Source organism: Watersipora subatra, chromosome 10, assembly GCF_963576615.1.
Source record: "Watersipora subatra chromosome 10, tzWatSuba1.1, whole genome shotgun sequence".
NCBI lineage: Eukaryota > Metazoa > Bryozoa > Gymnolaemata > Cheilostomatida > Watersiporidae > Watersipora > Watersipora subatra.
Window position 1 is genome coordinate 7,831,727 of NC_088717.1, and position 23,448 is coordinate 7,855,174.

General features: G+C 38.0%; 1 protein-coding gene across 9 annotated transcripts in view; it reads right to left on the minus strand.

The window, feature by feature from the left end:
* The window catches only part of LOC137405558 (muscleblind-like protein 3), a 36,901-nt gene that overhangs the window by 12,891 nt on the left and 562 nt on the right, over nt 1-23,448 (minus strand). For 6 of the 9 annotated variants that reach the window (XR_010979779.1, XR_010979778.1, XM_068091847.1 and 3 more), the window contains exons 1-3: nt 18,706-18,969; nt 10,712-10,961; nt 2,471-2,571 (exon numbers count right to left, since the gene is read on the minus strand). Coding sequence is in view for 7 of the 9 variants with exons in the window: in XM_068091847.1 (XP_067947948.1) it covers nt 2,471-2,571; nt 10,712-10,961; nt 18,706-18,713 (359 nt within the window). In the remaining 2 variants the exon portion in view is untranslated. Of the gene's footprint in view, nt 1-2,470; nt 2,572-5,963; nt 6,334-10,711; nt 10,962-18,705; nt 18,970-23,448 lie in introns of those variants that run through there. The other 3 variants (XM_068091848.1, XM_068091850.1, XM_068091849.1) reach the window with 3 other exon arrangements.

A 23,448-nucleotide genomic window follows, 5' to 3' on the forward strand; every position in this document is an offset into this window, starting at 1 on the left:
GCTGCTCACCTTTGTATCCTAGGACACCTATGTATTCGCGACATCTTACTTTCGCATCTTCACGGAGTCATCCTCTCGCATAAATTTCATGAGCGAAACTAAACTATCATAACGAACGAGCGACAACGCGAAATTAAATAGCTTTGTTCACTGATATCCACAATAAAATCATCCTATTTGAAATGCAGGTAATTGTCGTGTGGTTGGGCCCATTGGGCAATTTCTGCTAAACTCATTACAGCTAAATGCTAATACACCGACTGAGCAGCATGGCAAAGCAAATTAAGATTACAATTTTTTTTGGAAAAGCCAAGACAAATGAAGAAGATGATGATATCAGTTTAGTCACCGAAGTTGTAACTGATGAGGATGAAAGTCTGGTAGGTGAAGTCATAAAATTGAATAATAATTATTGTAGTGATGAATTTTATTACCAACCAAAAACAATAACAACCCTCACCAGGTCCAACCATGTTATAGTTTTGGTTGTGAAATTGGTTGTTATCCATTTTCTTCTTCTTGGGACTTGAGTGTGAAAGACATGTGAAAGTCACGATGGGAGGGATCTAGACGTCATTGATAGTCCAAGAAACAAATGGCAGCAAGCGATCAAATTGAATTATCGATCTCACCCACACATTTCTACCTGCGGTTTACAAATACAAACTAGTCCCAAATTGAAAATTTTTACTTACTAGCGAACTGGACCTGAGGAATCTAATCTCTTTGTTCCACTGCATTTATTTTCACATCACTATATTTTTGCACTCATAAAGCCGCGAAATTAAGCTGCAGCGAAATTTTACTGTGTGCTACTCACGAAACTAAATACTAGTGAAATAAAAGTGTCCTAGGGTATGGTTTCAGTACTTCACGGTTAAAGTTTTTCGTTCGAAACAACAAAAGAAAATTACCAGCAAAAAACATTAATAAAATTAAAATACATAAATATACATACATAAAATACATTTACGAGCGTGACTTTCATTTTACAATGAATTCAGTTAATCACACGTACAAATATACAGACCAGGCCAAGTTTGAACTACTACTATTCTCTGGCTTAAAATACTGGAACTGAAGTTGAAATATCAACTGACAGTCAATCAAGATAACTTCAATTTACTTACTTATTATATAAGAAATAAATATAACATAATTAAAAAGCAGTTCATGTGTTCCGGTGTAAAAATTTTGGATTGTATGTAGATATATTAACAGAATTAGTTTCTAATTTGCAGATTTTCACTTATCGTGGGGGATTCTGGTCCTCATAAGTGAGGGATCACTGTATGCAATATTTTGGTTGGATCAGGAAGCCATATGCTGGTGAGAATATATATATTCTCAATATAATATATATTTTCAATATAATATATATATTCTCAATCCAATATATGTAAAGGCTTTTTGTAGACTATATATATGTATTATATTATCTATTCAATACATATATATTCTCAATATAATATATATTCTCAATATAATATATATTCTCAATATAATATATATTCTCAATATAATATATATTCTCAATATAATATATATTCTCAATATAATATATATTCTCAATATAATATATATTCTCAATATAATATATATTCTCAATATAATATATTCTCAATATAATATATATTCTCAATATAATATAGATTCTCAATATAATATATATTCTCAATATAATATATACTCTCAATATAATATATATCCTCAATATAATATATATTCTCAATATAATATATATTCTCAATATAATATATATTCTCAATATAATATATATTCTCAATATAATATATATATATATATATATATATATATATATATATATATATATATATATAGAGAGAGCAATAAGAGAATGCTATATCTCTACACAATGCAGTCATATCTACATGTACAAGAAGCAATCTTTATGTCAAAGCAGCTTCACCAGCGGCGGAACAATCTCAGCCTAATGCTATGGCCCTAGGTAGATACACGCGCCGGTAAATTGTACACTACGAGCTCTTCTGCTTCTACTACTCTTGGGTACTTAGGCTAACACAGTCATGTTTAACAGGTAGTTATGAATCTGGAAAATATCTTTCTAGGATGGTTTCTTTAGAGCCCTCGTATACGTAATGGTTTGTGATTACCCGACTAAAACATTAGCAATTATACGTTACAGCAATTTAAAACTAGCAGTTGCTGATTGTTGCGAACAAATAATGAATACGTATCTCGGCAGCAACCGTATTACTTGTTGTATTTTTGTAAAAATGTAAAAGGTATGTTCGTCCCAAACGGAACAAACCAATCAGAGACGAGTAATGCGAAGGACTGACATCATCATGCTATCATGGTACCAATATATATATATATGTGTGTGTGAAATACATTCCATATTAGCAGTTGCTATATTGGCACTTGGGAATGACGGACTTAGCTAAAGCTAGCAAAAACTCAAACAAAGCAACTGTAAAAAGCATACTTGATGGCAAGGTTCTGCCTTCCATTCTGTAGCAACTGCTCCTTGAGATGCTGAGGCGGATGGAGATATTTACATGGTGGCTCCTTTCTCTGGCACTTTCCCTGTAATAGAACACAGGCTTGTCCATTACTTACCAACTGAATGCATCAATACACACACAAACACACATAAACATGGTATATCTGTAATACTATAGCCTACAGCAAAAAATGCATCTAAAAATCCTTGTTCGTCTCTGACCTATCTGACCACCTTACGGTGAGCTCCTGCGGGTGAATAAGTGAATCACTGAGGCTATCGCACCCAATTGTGTACAAATACAAGATGGCTGAAGTGAGTTGTGAGAAAATTCAAGTCTTATCTACTAAGACTTGCCAAACGGTACCGCGTTGTAAGGGATGACGGCCACCTGATCAATGATATCCTCAAGTAGCTAATGCCCGAGAGGCGAGAGAGGAGAGGCGAGAGAGGAGAGAGAGGAGAGGGCGTACTCACAACTTGTCATAATGTAGTAAAGTGGGTAAGATGATGAGAAAACCTCTAGTAGAAGAGTAGAGGGAGGAAGGAAGAGCAACTGCAGCTGAGACAACAAATATGACAGCGACTGTTTAAATTATTAACTTTGGCATGTTTTTTGCCTTGACGTGTTTTTGTAAACTTTGATTATTCATCTCTATAATCAGCCAGTCGGTCGACCAGACCATGGTGGCAGCCATTAGGAGATTGGCTAGATGCCGTATGTACATGTAGATCCATTCATCATAGCCATAACACATTTATTTCATGTTTGAAGTTATCGCTAAAGACAACAACCTAGTGCCTTACTAATCTTAGCTGCCTTACCAATCTCTAGCGTGGACATCTGTTATGGTTATGCTCAGCAATGTGGTATAACTACCCATGGTGGTGAAAGGTTTGCTACCCTTGCTAGATTTAGCTAATGATTCCAAAACATTACAAATGTCTCAAAATCACTCCTTGAAATTTCTACCCTGTCCAGGACAGTTAGCAATGACAGTAGGATTAGCAGACTCATACTTCTACATGTCCACTGAGTAGGAAATTGAGTCTGGCATTGCCAATGAGGGAATTTTGAACAAAACGGCTTGTGATAGACACGAATAAGGTTTAACTTCAGTCTATTATATACAAAATGTAAAGGGAATAATATTCTCGGGCCAACCATATGCAGTGACTGGAACCATATGTTGGTATAAGACACAGTGATGTAAGTGTGTCCTGTCAGCCTAATGTCAGGGTGTATCGACACTATATTAGAGAACTGCTGCCGATGCGAATGACTACAGACACTCCATGGCAAGACTAGTTTTGAAGGTTTACGAATAGTAGCTGAAACGCAATGAAGCAAGTTTCTGACTGGGTAAGTCCGAATCATCATGTAAAAAAGGAGTCAATTTTTGTTTGAGTTTGAAAAACGCAGCTAGCTTTGCTCGACGACCTATCGTCCACCTTGACTACCATTATTTCATTATGACAACGGTCTGACAGGCTACTGCAAGTGATTTACACTTGAATCATCAAGTGCCCGCTGATATGGTAAATTGTAACCTATAGTTTGATATTTGCGCTTTATCTATCCCAAATTTGCAAGCTAAATAACGGATGAAGAAGTTTTAGCTACTATCTTCGTGCGGCGATAGGTTGAACCAACAAACTTATCAGTAAACGCCATGAGCGTGGCCTAAGCCCAACAAGTTGTTTGATAAGGTGTATCAAAGCCTTGGATGGGCTAGGTAGTCCAGGAGCTCAAGATGATCAACACCGCCATGTTGAATTGAAACGAGCCAGCCTTACAGAGACATTATTAGGTCGTAGCCCCGTCACTGTGATTCTGTCCGTAAGGCAGCGTCCTAAAGAACTGCTGACAGCTGATGAGCTAGCAGTACCATAAACAAACCTTCAAATTCTTCCATCTGTAACTTGCCTTGACAGTGATCTCTCGCAGAAGTTTAAACAACTTTATTTTGAGTTATGCCAAACCTTAGGCGAGTGATTATCTAAACACTAGGACTCAAAATTCTATAGATGACAAAGGCATAAAATTTCGCCTGCCGACGGCACTAAGTAGGTCATTCGTTGACACACTGCTGGTTCCCAGGTTTATCATTAGGGTTCGGGAGCTTACGTGTTTTCCAAAGCCAGAGTTAGTAGAATAGGATGCTTGCATGAATAGTAGCCCGACTAGGAGAAGACAGTGACGAGCCAACAGTGAGAAAGCTATCAATTACAGATTTCAAAAGCAGACCGTTCAAGAATACAGTTACCATGGTATCACTTATCACTGCTAGTCTGCGCATAACTAGACTGACTGCATCTCCTACAATCTGTCTTGTAGATTATTCCCATATTCATAACACGCCTAAAGACTGCATTGTCGGCTACCAGCATAAACCGTGTACAAATGATGAGCCACCAGTGAGGGTGTTATCTGCGCCAAAATAGCTCATATTCACCTACTTTATGGCAAAATGACTGCTTTAAGTTCATTAGGAAATGTCAGCAGGGCCATCAAATGCTGCCGTGATGACATTCACAAATACTTAGCAGCTTTGTTGAAGCAGCAATGTATAAGTGGAGGGTAATTAACGAGGAGAGATGAATGTATTTCAACAACTAGAGTAGCTGATGTTGCAATACTAGAGAGATTGGAGGCATAGGGAAGGCCGCACTGCTTTTCAACCTAATTGGAATGCAGAAGCACAGGTTTCAACTGAGAGCTGACTTTTTTATTGCCAAAACAAAGGGTAAAAACAATGAACATATTGGACTATATAAAAAGGTTATGAAAGGACCTATCAGTGAGATTGTTAAAACTCAATATTGCGAGAGAGACCTGTTAACACATCTATGCCTGACAGAGAAGACTTGAGTGCATGTACAGCATTGTGGTCCATAAATCATTAGATGCGTGATTCGATGCGAAAGAAAAGAGAGTGAGGTGTACCGACGGGCGAGTACCATAGACAATATGGCGGAACATAATGAACCTGCTAAATTCTACAAACATATAAGCTTCACTTATATAAAAGGGAATGACATTTCAACGCAAAACAAAACTATCTTCAAAAAACCTTTGAGCCTAGGCTCTGCTGATTACATCAAATTCTTGACAGAATTTACGAACGCTGACTCAGAGTGATAAGACAAACGCGCACAGCCACTAGTCAAAAGTTTTCATCTATAAAACCATCAGTCAAAGCAAATAGCGGCCACATGTTCGTATGTATTTCATTGTACAAAACACCAAAGTATCGCTTTTAGCAAACGATTACACTGGGCAGAAGTTCTTAAACCAGGAAAATACTAAATTTTAGAAAATTGAATCCAAATATTTTGTTAAATTGAAGCGGGTAAGACTTGTAAATGAAATTTAATGTGGCTTCGTATGAATGTCTAAGAGAATGAACCAAACAAACAGCGGCGTTCAAGTACTCCTTTTCAAGAAATAAATAAGGTGAATATAGACTGTTACCCCTGCCTCTGGCGGTTGTTCCTCCTGAGAAGGCTGAGGAGTTGACATGTTGTAGACTGCGTATGGATCTTGTGAACCGACCTGCCCTGCTGGCATCCAGTTACCCTGATACATGCTACACTAGAGCCAGTCTATTACTGTCTGGTAAACTCCTCGCACCAGCTAAAGTAGTAACTCGAGGCAGAAAAGTTAACAAGTTATAGTTCCTAGTCCAGCCTCACTCGTAGTTCGATTGTAACTGATAAACTTCTCAACAGCCAGCGGTAACCAGCATATGCTAGTGCAAGCCCGCTAGTTTATAAACTGATAGATAAGAACACTGCTAACGATGGTAGCTCGGCAAACCAATCACCTACGACTTAGTTACACGAGAACCTGTCTCTAAGTGCCAAAGCATGCCGCTAGTTGAAAGCTATCACCAGGCAAACGTCTGCCAACTGCATTCAACCTGACCACGAAATAAAACTATAAACCTTTATGATGATTAATTACGCTTTAGAACTGTAGGACGAGACGCTAACATTAACGAAACTGCAACCACAAATCCCTCGCATACAGATGCTACCGTTTATGGTTCTAAGGCTACATTGTGTCAAATACAATTATGTTTGGGCAGCCTACCTTGCTTCAATGTAAACAATATGGGTCTTGCATTTTTTGTCAACGATCATGTTGAAATTGGGTTAGAAAGAATTGGTAAACTGTTTAGCAGGGTGGTTACGCTGTCCCAAAGGTCAATGAATGATAAACTGAACTCGACATCCAAGGGAGATGAGCATTCTTTGCAGAGAATGCCCTTTACATTTGTACAAGACAAGATAATGTCATGATCAATATATGGTATGTAGTAGATGGTTAGGATAGAAAAGAGTGAATTCACTAGGCTTATATGAGTCAGACTAAGCTTGCTTTAATGAAGAAGAAACACTTTAAAACTTATCTCTATCCGGCAAACAGAGCAAATATTGCCATTGTAAAATCTACGTACTCGCTGTAATTTGTCATACAAGCGCTAAGCAAGCACAAATATTCATTATTGGTTATTATGAATAGTTGCAACCTTAATAAGGTAGGTGGAGAGAAGAGAAGGGGAGAGGGTAGATAAGCACTGCCATCCATTATAGATTTAAAATGGTATATAATTAACTGAATTTTTAAATACTTTAAAACTTAGTACAACTTTTTGTATACAAATAACAAGAAATCGTGTAACAGTTTGATGAATGGCTCGCAAATACATATTGTAATAACTAGTAGTTATTCACTCCTAGTTGTAAAACACACAATTAAACAGTATCTTTTTAAATTCGAACACTAGGGCAAGAGCTGACAACTCTTTGTATTACAGAAATTTAGTTTACTTGCCAATCCTACATAAAAGCTAAGTTTAAAACAATGCTTTGAAGATCAATTGATGAATAGGCATCAATGGTTACTCAATCAGGACACTTATTAGCGTATGCGATATTATTTTTAGGGCCAGCCTTTTCCTGTAAGCTGATATTACATACCATAGGTTGCTTCTGTCTGCTGCTTGTTAAGCGATAACACTCAGGCTATACAAAAAAGCTACAACAGGAGCAGTGAATCCCAAAGAGAAGTAGAAAATAGAATTTTCCAAGCACTAGCTATGTGAATGTGAAACTATAGTTGGGATTTTTGAGAAAAAAAATTATTAATCTACAGTTATGCTTTGCGATTTAAAAAAACAATTAATTCGGTTTTAGCATTAAAAAAATTAAACTATGCAATAACTATCTGCCATATATGTTACAGTGGCACAGGCCCATACACTGCTATGATTGATATCGTCTAGATGAATAGTAAAGGAAGTCAGTGTATCGCGAATATCCTCTATCCCGATTTTAATAATCATTGGGAGCCTGAATCTCTGCCCAACACAAAATTATCAGAGCCCGGGGGACTTTGCCTCATTGATGCTTCTGTCAAGAACTTTAATATGAAATGAATGAGAACACTTTTCAACAGAACTCTTCAACTAGAAGACAAAGACACTATTCGTGTTTTACACAAGCTGCATTTTCATAGCACAAATGGATGGAACTTTTTGTAGTTGAATATGCATTAGACTAAACTTGGGTAAAGATTTTTGCTGTTCTCAAATACACAATAGCAATTCTCATCTCATGTATGCCATTTATAACCAAAAGCTCTATCTGGTAGAGGTGGAACGAGACACGAGACATCTCGAGTATCGACCTGTCTCGTCTCGGATCGATTTCGTCTCGGCCTAACTATTGCCAAACTCGAGACAGGAAATAGAACTAGAGCGCTTGCGCACGGCTGTTAAAACATCGCTTCTCGCGGTAACAACAACTCCATATATCGTAATGGATTGCGGGCAACTGACTTTAAAGTTATACCAGGTCCGTTACTACCTGTTGTTATTGATTATGTTGGCCACCGAGTCTAATCATGTAGTCCGGACAATGGCCCTGTTAATATATTGTAGTCCGGTTCTGTGTCCTTAAAACAGATACCGGGTCGTACCCAATTACCCTCCGGATAATCCGATTTAATAAAAAAGATTGTACTGGGTAAAATATCTGTATTTTATCGTATTGTGTCCAAACACCAACTGACCTTCATAAAACTCGGGCCTCTTTTATATACCACCAATTGCGGATAAAACTTGCCCGAACCTGGAGAAACGAACAAAAGGCCGTATCACCCATAGTCCGTCTTCCGGGTAACAATGACATTATTGTTAGTTTAATGTAAGGTAAGAATATATACAGTAATTCATATAATTTCATGAGTACAATTTAAATATAATTCACATACTACTGTTAATACACAAACAAAACAAACTACAAAATACAACAAAATGTTGTATTTAAATCGTTTACACCAGGAGAAAACTCAATTTAAAAGAGGTTTATCAATTTAATATATCAAGTGCGCTAGTCCTTGTGTAGTGAAATCATCACCAAATGCTCCTTCTTTTACTGTCTCGTGTCTCGAATTTTTACAAGACAATGTCTCGAGTCTCGTCTCAAACTTAAAAAACCTGTCCCGTTCCACCTCTACTATCTGGCCATCATGAGATTTCAATGCCAGACCTTTTTTGCGGAGCTTTGCCGCTTTAACTGGCACATTGCTACATTCTAGCTATTACCAAGAACTAATCTAGAGATTACAACAGTTAATCTTACAATAGACCACATTTGGCAAAAGCCTATACCATTTATTAGCAATGAAGAAACAAATTATTCTGTCGTAAGAATTGTCCACCCTTTTTTTATAGAAAGAAGACAACTTTAAAAAGATTAAAACTGACCTATGACTGGACAGCATTGAAAAGTGATTCAACCATTAGTTATCACAAAGTGATCTTTTTTATTAAGACAAACCTCACCAGCATTGATTTATACACAAGCATTTTAGATATTACTAAGTAATACGAAGGCAAACGGTTGATACAGGAGGAGTTGAGAGAAGCCATCCAGCCTGGAAGAACATTGAGACAATGTTGTGGTCCCAAGAGACAAGAGCAATGTGCAAGCTTTGAGTGATCCCAATAAAAAAGCTTACATTAATTCATTGTGCACGGCACTTCTTGTTCTAAGGATAGCAATAAAGTCTAGTGCACTCAGCATTCTGTCGATCAATAAAGCTCTGTGGATGCAGACAAGTGTCGAGTGAGCGTTGTGCAAACATCGGAGAGAATTGCGACGCAAGCGTACACATAACTAACTCGATTATTTTGTCTTCCAGTGCCTGATTCTTTCAATACCGTATCGACAGTTGGACAAACTCCGTTTTTTATCCAATTCATCGTAGCAATTGATAGTGAAACGCGAGATAATTTTAACCTATATCATCAAACAAATAGAAAGCAAACACCATTTCTCCGATTGCCTGCAGCAAAACCTAGCAGATGCATCTATCAGGCCCATCGAGCAGCCAAAGAAACGACAAAGCCAGTCAAGTCTTCTCTACAGCCAGCCATTGCAGGATATCAAGCGTAACTGGATGAAGTTTTGTCACTGATAGGTCAAGTTTTCAGAGGTATAAGAGGGCAGCAAATAATAAAACAGCCATCTCAACTATGTTCTGATGAAGCAGTTGGCATGAAAAGAACAAATATTTATATTATTCAAGTGCCAGTCATCAAAGATGTGTCAGAAATTCACGGTTTATAGTTGACATTCAGTTGAACACGAAAAAGAATACCACCGATACTCGTCTTGTAACATCAAAAAATTTCTAAATAATTTTGTTGAGCTAATGAGCCATTGAGGGTCATTTCACGGTTAAACAACAACCGGTTTGGTAGAATATCTTGCGTTTGAGTCCAGGTATTTCTAGCGCTGTCAACTAGAAAGGATTGTCAACGCAATATGGCTGTCAAATATAAAAAGAAAAGCTCTAAATATGTCTATCTGTGAGTCGATGAATAGCAGTCGAGATGACATGACGGTGATAAGAATCATTAACGCTCGTAATATGAAAAAAGCGGGCAGACAATTCCTGAGTAACAAATTTGTTTAGCACGCTTAGCAACATTTATCAGAGTGTAATATACATCAGAGGATGATGAAATGGTTTAGTTTGGTTTTAGCAAGTATAACGAATACAATGTTCTAAAGAAACAAAAGAATTTACGGAGTAATCACCGAGTTAATGCTGCTAGGTAGTAGTAACTCTCTTTTTAGTTACAACAGATAGACTGGTAGTCTATGTTGCCATCTATACTGACCCTTCTCATAGACCACAATACTAACCTTTATACTATCGAAGCAGCACATGACTCGGCCATTTTGTTGATCGACGTGTGGCGGAGGGTGAGCAAACTTGCATTCCTCTTCCGTCCTGGTACACCTGTTCCTTTGGAACTCCCTGCAAACCTCCAGAGTCAGCCATCTTGAGTCCTTAGAGTTATTAAACAGCAGCGCTGCCTGCGGTAAAGCTGCCTGTGTCGTCATGACGTACGGATTCTCAGGCTTGGGGCTAGTTGGCGTCAATTCTGTTCCGCTAAAACATCACAAATGTGGAAATAAGAAGACGAGATCTTGTAGTCGGGTTTTTAACTGTTATGCGATCTGGGACATTAGAAGTTCTGGGTCTTTTGTTTCCATCGAGGAATGGATTATGTATCATCTCTACTCTACTATCTTCCTACTGCTCACTTTTCAACTTCACGTTTTTACAAATGTACACAATATCCTTATTGGATAAGCTCAGGGAACTGATTGCAAACATGATAATGACAACCCTATGAAAGCTTGTCTTTAATTTAAAACTATAATATTATACTTACTACATGTTACTGTAGTATTTGCATGGTTTTTCATTAATTTAGCGACAATGTAGAATTGCGAAGGAGAGCATATGACATTATCTAGTCATCCATTCATTACAGAAAGAACTATTCCTAATGCTCGGTGACATGTTTGGCATTTGTAATACAGAATCCTATTTACCAACTGTTACAAGCATCTAGTGCACAACCGACTAACTGGGGAGCTTGAAAGAAGAATATTGTTTCCCCATCATGCACGGAATACGCGCCATATCAATTACTATGCTATCAATTAGTAAAAATAATTGTATCCAAGACGTATCCAACAGAAGCGCGTCCATCATACGGCAAGAAGGATAGTGCACGTTCTAACCAATTAGCTGGAAAGAATGATATCAAATCATGGTTGATTGCAAGCAAAGGCGAATACCTCATCCATTATTTTAACAGAATTAGTAAAAAACTGAGAGAAGACAATTACTGCCGCTAACCCGAGACTATTTTGAAATCTAGCAATGGTTAGTTTTTTTTTATTAATATGCAAAAACCTTTCTTTGTTCTAGAAGATATTAAGAAAAACTTACTCATGAGCGGTCAAGACCCCCATATCCTTCCTTACCACTATCCCCTATGCACAGCGTATTAAACTTTTTCAGTACAACTAGAAGCAAGTGAGTGACAAATTGACATCTGATACGGTTGACTCATTGTTATTTATCGATATCAAACTTGTTTTGTCGTTTGTTTTTTGTGCCACACTCTGTATCTAATCCATCACCCTAATAACATCGATGAGTGTTTGGAATGCAGACTTTCCCTAATAAAAATGGTCAGCAAGCTCGGAACACAGCAATGACAATCGCAGCCAGCACTCCTATTTTGTCTATACGAATGATTTTTCCAGAAAATCTAAAAGGTTCTTAAATACTATATTTGTAAACTAGACTGTAATGGAATTTTAGGGCGCTACCGAGGACCTGACAAGGTGGTCAGCCTAACAAAGCCATAAGAGTGCCTCATCACACTTCAATGCAAGACCATGAGAATTTTCCTCGGCAACAGTACAGGAAGCCAAATCCTACATAACAAAAGCTGTGCTAATCGTTGTCATAGTGATAAACTCATGATAAAATTTATGCAATAACCGCTTCAACAATGCATGCTACTAATGCAGTTATAGTTTTTAGCTGGTTTCAGAGCTTGTGTATGGCCTTGAGGAAAGGATACTGTCCAGTGGTCAGTCGCTGAGCCACTGACCTTTCATTACATAATCAATAAGAAGGGACGGTGGAGAAGGGTGAGTGGACAGACCTGCGGGAGCTGCGATTGGCTGTGTTTATTGTTATTTTTGTGTGAAAGAGAACCAATAAAAATGACTTATTGTCCCTTTTTGAGCAGATGGCAAACAAAGAGAGCTGAAGGAGAGTGAGGCTGAGGGTGAAGGGTAATGAGGGGTAATGAAGGGTGGTAAGAAGTTGAACATGCCTGCTAGCACACTCCCCATCCATGCACACATGCTATACATATGGCATGCTGAGCTAAGTTAAACTCAGTGCTAGTCAGTGAGTCGGCAGCGTCATTTGATTACTGTTGAAAGATCAGCCCATAGCACATGTCTCTTACATTGCGAATCAATTCTCTGCAGTATCATCTTGCTAAGCTCAGCTGGCAGTCTTTTCTACATACCAAGTTATCTTATCTCCCAAATGCCAAAAAACATGTTTCAAATGGTTAGTCACAATGCGAGTAACAAGATGAAGATTGAGCGGACTGACTAGCTATCCCTAGCTCCTAGCCCATTCCTCGCTCGGCATCGGCTGTCTGTGTTGCATTAAGTCTGCTAGATTAGAGATTATATCTAGCCCTCGGTTGCATCTCACTCCCTCATGTAATTATATAACCTGACACTATCATATGCATAATCTAACTTTCTCAGCAGCCAGCGGGTACCACCCCTGACTCAGAACCTCCCCATGAGCGGGAATAAAACATGCTAATGTGGAGGAAAAACTGACATACACGACAGGAAACACTCCAGCTCGGCGACCTCTTCTGAATATATATGAATGAAGAGCCAACAATGAGGCTGAGAGAGAAAGTAGGGAGAACATGGAAAGGATAGGCAATTGACAGACTTGTCTTCTTCATCACAAATGACAAGAGCATTCACAGGTTTGTAAGTGGCTCAATAACGAGGTGTCAGCGCAAGTTATTGGAGGCCGGCGATTCCAATCTTGCTAGTGGACATCTTTTAGGTATCTTGGCAAGCTCGTCTTTCTCACGCCACACATACTCCTTTTTTCAACGCACGTTAAACAGGATGGCACGACAACCCAAATAGAAATGACAAAAAAACTGCGGAATGTAACAAATCGACAGCGAGCACACATAGATAGGATCTCACCAATAAGCATATCACACCAAAGAACGAATACTACATTTAAACATATCGACCACTGCAGTGACACATCTAAATATCAAATGAAGAAGCATACAAAGCTTTCAAAGGTCTCACAATTCCCGTGGCGATGAGCAGGCGAGATATGGCTGCTGTCCGGCACAAAAGCTTGAGAAGCTTTCATTATGCATTTCTCCACTCGTAACGCATTATTTATCATAGCTCCCATGAGATGGCTTGTCAAGCTTTGTGTGAATTCTAAAGTTAGCCGTGCCATGAGGCCTCCTGGGTCACATTCTTATTTCTAGCATGAGTTAAATGCATGTATGAAGTACTAGCCACCTCGGCAGTGAGGCAATCATTCATTCTGGTTCCATCAGTTGACACGTGTGTTGACACAATATTCTAGCGCCACAAACCCCTTATTATTAATGGCTCAAGCACATCCCTTCGAGTTTCTATCTGCGAACCAGCTGGCGGTTAACGTGTATATCTGTCTAACATATGGTCAAATACTTATTCAGTACTTGCATGGATGGCTGAAGCAGAGTGATAACTTCCTATAACTGGATTACAAGCTTTGAGTAATGGATAGGCCTAATGAAGATGAGGGTCATCTAAAATAAGTCATGTGGTCATATGATTTACTCCTCTTACAAGCACCTGCAGTAGTAGTCGATAGAGGTGACCTCACAACATCTCATTTGGATCGACTGCTTTCAATAATTTGCTTGAATAGTCACTGAAGTTGATTACTAGCTAGCAAACGACTACTTTAACAAAAACAATGCGAGCGCGGATACTGTACCGGGAGAGTTAAATTGACGATAAACTAGGCAATTAATATACTTCTCGAGAAAACCATCAGAAACAGCGCCGTACCAAAACTAGCCTCCTAACAGATATGGATGGAAGATCATCTGGTACCAGAGTATTAGATAGAAACAGCAACAAACAATATGAGATGAGCCAAGTTGATGCGTGAGATGGATGTAATTACTGTTAAAAATGAACTTAAACAAAATTTTAGTACATTTTATCAGAAAGTATCGATATTTTTCTATCATTTGCGATTGTTTTAGATGTTTGAAGTTATTTGACTGCCAGGATGTTTATAAATTAAAATCGGCAACTTCACACAGTTAAAACGCTCAAATCAAGCGAAAGTGCGATTATGACGTCTATAGTTGTAAAAAGACCAACAGAATAGAAACGCGTAAAGCTGCAACTCGAGCGAAATAGCCCATATCGACTATTGCGACGATAACAACTAGTGACATCATTTCGTACATTTTTTTTCTGAGCATTTTAACCGTGAAGTTTTATCGATTTTAATCTATAAACATCCTGGCAGTCAGATCACCTCAAACATCAAAAACAATCGCAAATAATAAAAAAATATTGATACTTTCTGAGAAAATCTATTAAAATTCATCTATAATTTCAGTTTAAGCAAGGGAAACACAAGCTATTCGTTGTACAACTATAGAGTGGTAGTACCTACTGCCTTCTTCAGACGACACAACTCTCGAGGATAAGTCTGCACTGGAGCAGCAAGCAAATATAAGCGCCTACATCTTCCTGAACACAATTATGGATATTTTGGTTTCGTGAGGAATTGCACAAGACTTATTATTTGCTCGGTTTTCACGGTCCATATTCATATTTTTTATAGACCATATAGCCAAGTCCCTGACTACAAGATGCTACTTATGAGCAATCTAAAATTAATGAACGACTTACTATTTTTTACAATAAAACTTAGTTTTTTAAAATGTTGCCATAAATTGAATAAACTATTTCAACAAAGGAAGAAATTAAAACATGGAACTAGTACTAGTTTAGGATGTTATTAAAATGAACTACAAATGTATTTTGAGGTTTAAGAATCACAACACACAATGTGATAGAAATTAACCTGCAAAATCTGAAAAAATATATAAAGATACAAGTTGCAGAAATATTGAAAATATTTGTAACGAACATATGAAGGAATTCAATCACCATCTTTGTAACATTTTCTAAAACCTAGCTATAAAAAACTACGTTATGAGTTAGCTAGACTACATAAATTACTATGTTTCTATTCTGAGCACTTTTAAACTACAATATAGCTTGTACCATTAAACTGTTAATTCGGTCTTGGAACAATTCAGGCTTCAGCCTTGCGACGCATGCTATCGACATTAGGTTTTAAAAAAGGCTTTCGTGTAAAAGAAACAAGCTTGAACCGTAACACTGAGCCAAAGAATTGTTGTCGAGCCTTTCCATTTTTCAACCAATTGTCTAGTCGAAAACTAACGACACTAAGAAGCAGAGCGAGGACGTTCCACGCTGAGACTTTTCCAACATTTACCTTGGCGAATTATGCGACAGTCTGCACCAATCTAAAGAACCTCCTACAAATATTAGGTAACTACAGTTGTTAAACTGGATGTTTAGCTAAAAGTCGTAACGCCGGCGTAATCGTCGTAACGATGATGGAAATATGTCTGCCAATGTCCATGAGGAAGCCCCGAGTCAGCGTTACGGCTAGACAATGATGCAATAGGATACAGCAAGGAGCCATAGGCATGGACAGTTTCGCGTGTCGAGGGAGAGGTTAAGCCCGTAAAATAACACGAGTAGGGCATCTCGCAAGAATGATTGTTATTCCAGTAATGCTATATATACAGCGACTACCTGACAAATATTTATAAAGTCAATGGCAGTCATCAGGGTCAGCTACTGAATACACCAGCAATCGACTAAGCTTTTTTTCAGGGGTGGATAAAATGAACATTACCTTGAAACAGTAAAAGATTCTAGAAGCAAACTGCAGTGTTTATACAGATCTGGAAATAGAGTATGAATTTAATTTTACATTTTATACATAATATTGAATTGAAACAGTGAAAGCAACTAAAAAATTATGTAACAGCTATGGCTAGTGAGAGAAACCAAAACATCAAATCTTTAGAATTACTGGTAAAGAGGCATGACCTTACTGCCAAACTTGCTGTCAGCATTTGACAGCATTGCATATTTCCTTTCCCTATTTCTCTGTAAAATCGCAACAGTTAACTCGGCTTTGAATAGTCATGATGCCCTAGAGGAAACTTTTTAGCTCCTCGAGGATCTCCAGCCCATCATCATAGGTACAGCCATCATCCAGTACAAGCCATTACATAGAGCCTAATTGTTTCCAAGACTAGAACAAGACTTCCTCCTCACTCTAATTACTTGACAGTCAAATTGCCACAACCAGGAGCCAGTCACCGACATAGACTTTACCCTAAAGAAGTCGCTCACCCCATGGCCTAAGTAAGGTGGATGAGATAAAAACAAGAATAGCTTATATTCTATTCAGCAGTCTTGTTTCAATGGCCACTTTCTGCTCTACTGCCTCTCTCTAGCTGCCTTACAAACCCTCTATTCAGCCGCGAGACATACTCAATGCTGATGTGAAAGCAGATAAAAGGCGCATGAGAGAAACGCAATTAACCATGGCTGACTTGCGCCTACCATGAAATACACGTTCATTGTGCAAATAGATGCTATCGATATTTTTATAGCAATGAAAATGGGACAGCGACGAGACGACCCATCTCATAGATTTGGTTTGGCCCTGTGTCACAGCTCATAAACTCTTTTTTGGTCCTGTGTCACATGTAATATATTTTTTGGCCTGGCGTCACACGTAATAGATTTTTTTAGCCTGGATCACATCTCGTAGATTCTTTTTAGTTCAGTGTCACATCTCTAAGATTCTTTTGCGCCCTGTGTCATATCTCAAAGATAATTTTTGGTCGTGTCGCATCTCAAAGACTCTTTTTGGTGCTTTGTCTATCAGGTAGTAACAAGTCTTGCTTCCTGCCCTAGTTTCAATCTCTCCTCATAAATCATCACTAGATATGGGCTATAGACCACACTCACTTTCTCAATACTATTATTTGGTGATCAATTGTCAAGGTACCTTGGCAGCAATAGCTTGTTGATTAAATAGAAAGGACGACGCTTTCCAACTGTCAAACCAAATGCCAAGTGCCTCAGATGTTTCACAAATCAAAAGACCAACTCTCCAAATGCTACCATCAATCATAGGTTGAGATTATTTCATCAGTACTACCTCATCTGAGTCTACGTCGGCGAGAATTCGTCACACCTTCGATGTTAGGCTAGAGTGTTGGCCATCACACCGAGCTTCAATTTCATCGTGACGGCTGTTTAAACATAACTCGGGAGATTCTAGATTCAAAAATGCACTAGCTAGTATTTGGAAATTGTTAATTAACAAGCACTCATCAGGGCCGCGCTGGATGTTGACCAGAGTAGTAATCTTAAGAGGATTAACAGAGCTGGCTATAGAGAAATAGTTCACTGGGACAAACGCGGTGTTGACTATAGTTAAACACGTCCATTAACCAACTCTTTGACTACTGACTGCTATTCACCTGAACACAAAGGAGCCTTTCATTACTTCAAGTCGTGACTAGAGGTTCAAAAAACCTTCACATACAAAATGCACACAAAGAAGTACAAACAATCTACAGAAATTACATTTCCCATTCGACTTTCTTCTCTTTTCAACTAGAGGGAAAAAGTAAATAGTTTGAAAAAACACTGGAATGCAAACGCCAAACGAACGCAGAACTTGTTAGACCTTGAATGAACAAAGCAAATTAAGCCTACGGCGCAATCTCTCCTACAACATCCAGAGCAGAATGACACTGCAGACACTCACTCTGCCATAGAAATAGAAAGTGCTAAGCTTCAAGGCCGTGTTGCACTCCATAGCAAGTGTCTGAATGGTGACAATGGGTACCCGCCAAGCTGTGTCAAGGTATTTCCAACTAAATTACACATTGTTATCAGACGCGGTAGTATTGATACAGTAAAATATCACAACACGTGCTACCATTTTATCTAAAGCCTACACATAGCTACTGCATGATTCCCTCATAGCTCATTTATAAAAACCTCTCGCTACATGTAAATTCAAAAGGATCAGCGAGGTTAAAGGCATCAATGACTGCCTCCTAGGTTATCAACCCCACGGCAGTTATATAATAGCATATTATGTAATCGTGTTCACTCACCTCACCATTCATACAGCTATGTGTAAACTCTGTTGATAACACGTAATAGGAAGGAGTAGTCGAGGTGAACTATGCGCTCTACGAATGTCAGCACATGTATATTGCAGGTTTATCTTCGGTCAAGACTAGCTGGCTTGTGGTTCTGGCAGCAGACTCGTGAGTAAAATGACTTATCAGAGCTTAACTTATGTATGCTAGCGAGCGCCTATCATAAAACATTGAAGCAGAGAGCACAAAAAATAGCAGCTAATCGGCGCACTAGTAGCTAGCCACACTAGGTATTACAATGCTAAGATGCATTGTGGGAAGGAGGTATTATAAGGGCATGACCTTACAATAAAAAAGTGCTTGCATTATAAGAACACAACTCCAAAGAGGGAGGTTTATAGTCGGCGCCTAGCTTACTCAATTTATCATGAATATGCCAAGTTTATTTCATGATGAAGTGCTGCGGCGTGTATGGGGTTTCCTGCTACCCTCTATTTACATGATTACTGGCAAGCGGCATATATAAATAACTATCAACCACTCTTAATCATTTCAAACTGCAATGGCCACCTCGATAAGGTCAGTGGTACAATTCCACATTGCCCATCAGCTTTATTCTAATCGGTAGCAATATTGTCACCAACGAAAGTGCTGACTATCAACTCAGCTAGCTAAAGTGTTTTCTGGAATCTGTCGAGTGTTATTACTGCATCATTTTGTAAAACAGAACATTTTAAGATTCAAGTTTATGCAAATTTTTTTGCAAAGGTTTCCACAAATTAAATTTATCAAAAATCACTGTCTATTAAACTGCGCCTCTCCGTGTTACCGCTACAATATTTTGAACGTCAGCAAAGTTTTTTGCTATTCAATTTTGAACTTGTTCTTTATCAAATTTTTCTAGACATTATAAACAACAATGAATCATGCAAAACCTATTTTAATTGCTCAAAATGGAAAAGATTATTCTTGCTAAATATGCTCATATGAGCTATTACATAGCAAGTAGTGAAAGTGCATAGTTGGCAGCGTTTGAATGTATCACTGTAAAGCGGGTAGAAACAGGAAAGTAAATTTAAATTTAGTTTTAATATAAACCAGAATGTAGAAAAAGATAACATTGCAGTTTTGCAAATACTGCTCAACAGATAGGGTGCTGTCATTTATGATTCTGAGGGCAACAAATTGATGGAACCCAAGTTAGATTGGTTACAAAATTTTTTTATTTAATTTTATTTTAATTTTTGCACTAGAGTGAATCTCACGGGTAACATAATGCTGAAATTATATACTATGTAAGTTTTGTTGATGTCTATAGCAAATCATATAGCGCTGCACACAAGCCAGCATGCAGATACAAATAACTTCCAGCTTGATCTCAACTGGATATATATCTGGGTGCAAACTGGTCGACCATTGGAATTCATTAGTAAGGTTAACATATCGGAAAGAAAAGACGCAAGGAAAATACAACAATTAGAACTTACAGAAATCAGCTATTGCCTAAATCTTTAGGTTGCCGTACAATGTTCATACATTCATCATCATTTACAGCCTTTTTTGCTTTACCAGGTTGTAAAACTACCTTGTAAGCTGTTTTTAACTAGTGGACTTTGTATTCATAGCTGCAATATACAGCCTTTTTCAAGATGAGCTATAGTTGGTTATCTACTTGGAAAAAACGATTATGTACAATACACTAAGGTAATAAGCTTGTTAGATAAAAATTTCATATATAACAAATAATAATTTAAATAAATTTAAACATAGCTACTATATAGACTTGCCCTAACATAAAGTTCTAATTGACGAAATCTTGAACAAAACAGGAATCCATATAAGAATAGCTTTGTTTTCATCTTCAGCGCAACACCCGTACTAGTAGACGCAACACCCGTACTAGTAGACGCAACACCCGTACTAGTAGACGTAACACTCGTGCTAGTAGATGCAACACCCGTACTAGTAGAAGTAACACCCGTACTAGTAGACGTAACACCCGTAGTAGTAGTAGAAGTAACACCCGTAGTAGTAGAAGTAACACCCGTACTAGTAGACGCAACACCCGTACTAGTAGACGTAACACCCGTACTAGTAGACGCAACACCCGTACTAGTAGACGCAACACCCGTACTAGTAGAAGTAACGCCCGTACTAGTAGACGTAACACCCGTACTAGTAGAAGTAACACCCGTACTAGTAAAAGTAACACCCGTGCTAGTAGAAGTAACACCCGTACTAGTAGATGTAACACATGTACTAGTAGACGTAACACCGGTACAAGTAAAAGTAACACCCGTGCTAGTAGAAGTAACACCCGTACTAGTAGACGTAACACCCATACTAGTAGAAGTAACACCCGTACTAGTAGAAGTAACACCCGTACTAATAGACATAACACCTGTAGTAGTAGACGCAAGAACTGAGACCTGAGCATATGCGATGATATTGCTATAAAGCAATGAGAGAAATGGAAAATAAATTTAAATAAAGAACTTGCAGGAGTTTAAGATAATTAAAGAGTATGTCAAAGGCTTTCCATATGAAATATGGACCTTATTTTACTAAATTCTTCAACACTTGGAAGCCTTGGCCCGAGACATTTTAGGGGTGTTGTTTACTCATCAGATCCTATCTGAGAAAACTTGGCTACAAAGTTTCGCTTTGTTTCCCTACTATCATTATTAAGTATGGACTCTATTTTACTAAACTCTCTAATAGGGCTGATCATACCGTAAGATTCTTGAAGGAAAGGTGATAACTTTTCTTGGGCTCAGTTTATGCCATGTATATACACAAAGAACAGCACGTAATGTGCAGTGGACGCAATACTCGATATAGCAATTCCATTTTAAACAATTTCAGCATCTAGAGGCTACGATGTCACCATGCAAGCCCAATGAACGAAAAGAGGTCACTAAAGGACCAACATTACCATTTTGTGAATAATTGCAATAAAAGTTAATTAACCCTCTTGCTGCCATAGGAAAGGTTACAAATTTTATGACAATGGTGCTGAGAAGTCTAGTGCTTTGTGTTTGGTGCTGATATAGAGTGTGATAATTTTATTAGAATGACTCGCAGTATAACAATCTGTAGCAAGTGTCTGAATGGTGACAAGGTGTACCTGCAATGCTATGTCAAGGTATTTCCAACTAAATTACACACGTTATCAGACATGGTAGTGTTGATACAGTAAAATATCACAACTGTTGCAAATAGGAAGGCATAAATTACTATTACACATGCAGGCGCCGATTAAGTTGGAAAATATAACAATAAGACCAGAATGTATTTAAAACCTACCATGAGCCAGCTAGGAACTGTTTATAGACAATTACATAGTTGTTGAAGACCCTACAACCAGTCTGTTAGAAAAAAACATCGGATTGCAAATGACCTTTAGTAAAAAGGAAACTGCTTACTATGGCAATAATAATGGTTAAACGAAAAGTTTGTTTTATTTCATCAAAAACAGTACAGAGCAGTGAAAAAAGGAGGCGTAATGAGGAGCCAAGTGCGCAGTAAGATAGCTAGTCATGCTGCTGGGCCCTGGTTAGCAGATGGTTAATATATTTAGATGAAAAAAATACACAGCGACAATTGGCGTGAATTAAAGTGTTGTTTGTGACTTGAAATGATTAAAATTGCTTATTTGTTGGAGGTCATTTGACGAATATTTCCAAGTATGTCGACAAAGTACTGGAAAATCATAGAAATGGTAGGATTCATGCAGTACAAAAATAAACCATTCAAAGCATTTTTTGTCCCTAAAAATAGCCAAGTTTTGATTTATTCAAAAACTAATAACCTGCCAATTATATTTCAAATGCAAAATAAATAGAAACTATAGAAATCTCTGGCAGCTACTTGACATGATACCAACTAGGACTAATCATAAAAGGCAATTGCTGACGTAATAGATCGCTGGCAGCGACAAGCCAAGAGAGACGAGACAGTTACATTGACAGTCTATTTGATATTGTTTGGACTATAAAGTATCTGTCAGAAGATCGGTTTCCAGTACTCAGAGCTGGCTGTGTAAACAAAGAGGCTGAGAGGACACGAGACAGCCACCGATGACACCTGCAGCGAGTGCCCTACTAAACTGGCCTTTTTAATATCAATTAGTACAGGTAAACGGCAATTTCATCGGTTCAGACAAGCAAACGCATGAAATGGCTTCTGCAATGACCTCTAGTTGGTGAAGGACAAGCAGGCAGGCCGTGTTTCAGGCAAGTGCAGAATAATATACCAGACATGTTTTATCCGCTCTAAATACATTCAAGATGGCTTGAAGAGTACAAAAACTTTGAAAGACTGGAATGCAATGTTAAAACCTTTTTAACATTTTGACAATGGCACTGGGTAGATAAAAGAAATGATGGCATCTTGATAACAAACTTGAACAACGCATAAGGGGAAATTTTGAATAAAGAACTGACAACAAATACATGAAAATACCTCAAGTGCAATACTCCGTAACATTTCAAGTGTTTGTAACAGCAACCCTCATTCTCTGTGTAAGCAAAATCGATTATCTAAAGTTGTTGAGGCAAGTCTCCAATATCCCAACAAACGAAAAATTTTATTTAATTTCTTACATAAAAAACAAAAGGCCTCTCAACTAAAAATCCTAGTACAGTTCGCCTACATTATCATAACAATGACAGGAAGTATGGGAGAAACTTGAGATTTAAAACCAGGAGCGTATACACGCAGGCTAGTTTTAAACATAAAACACACCTTGTCATT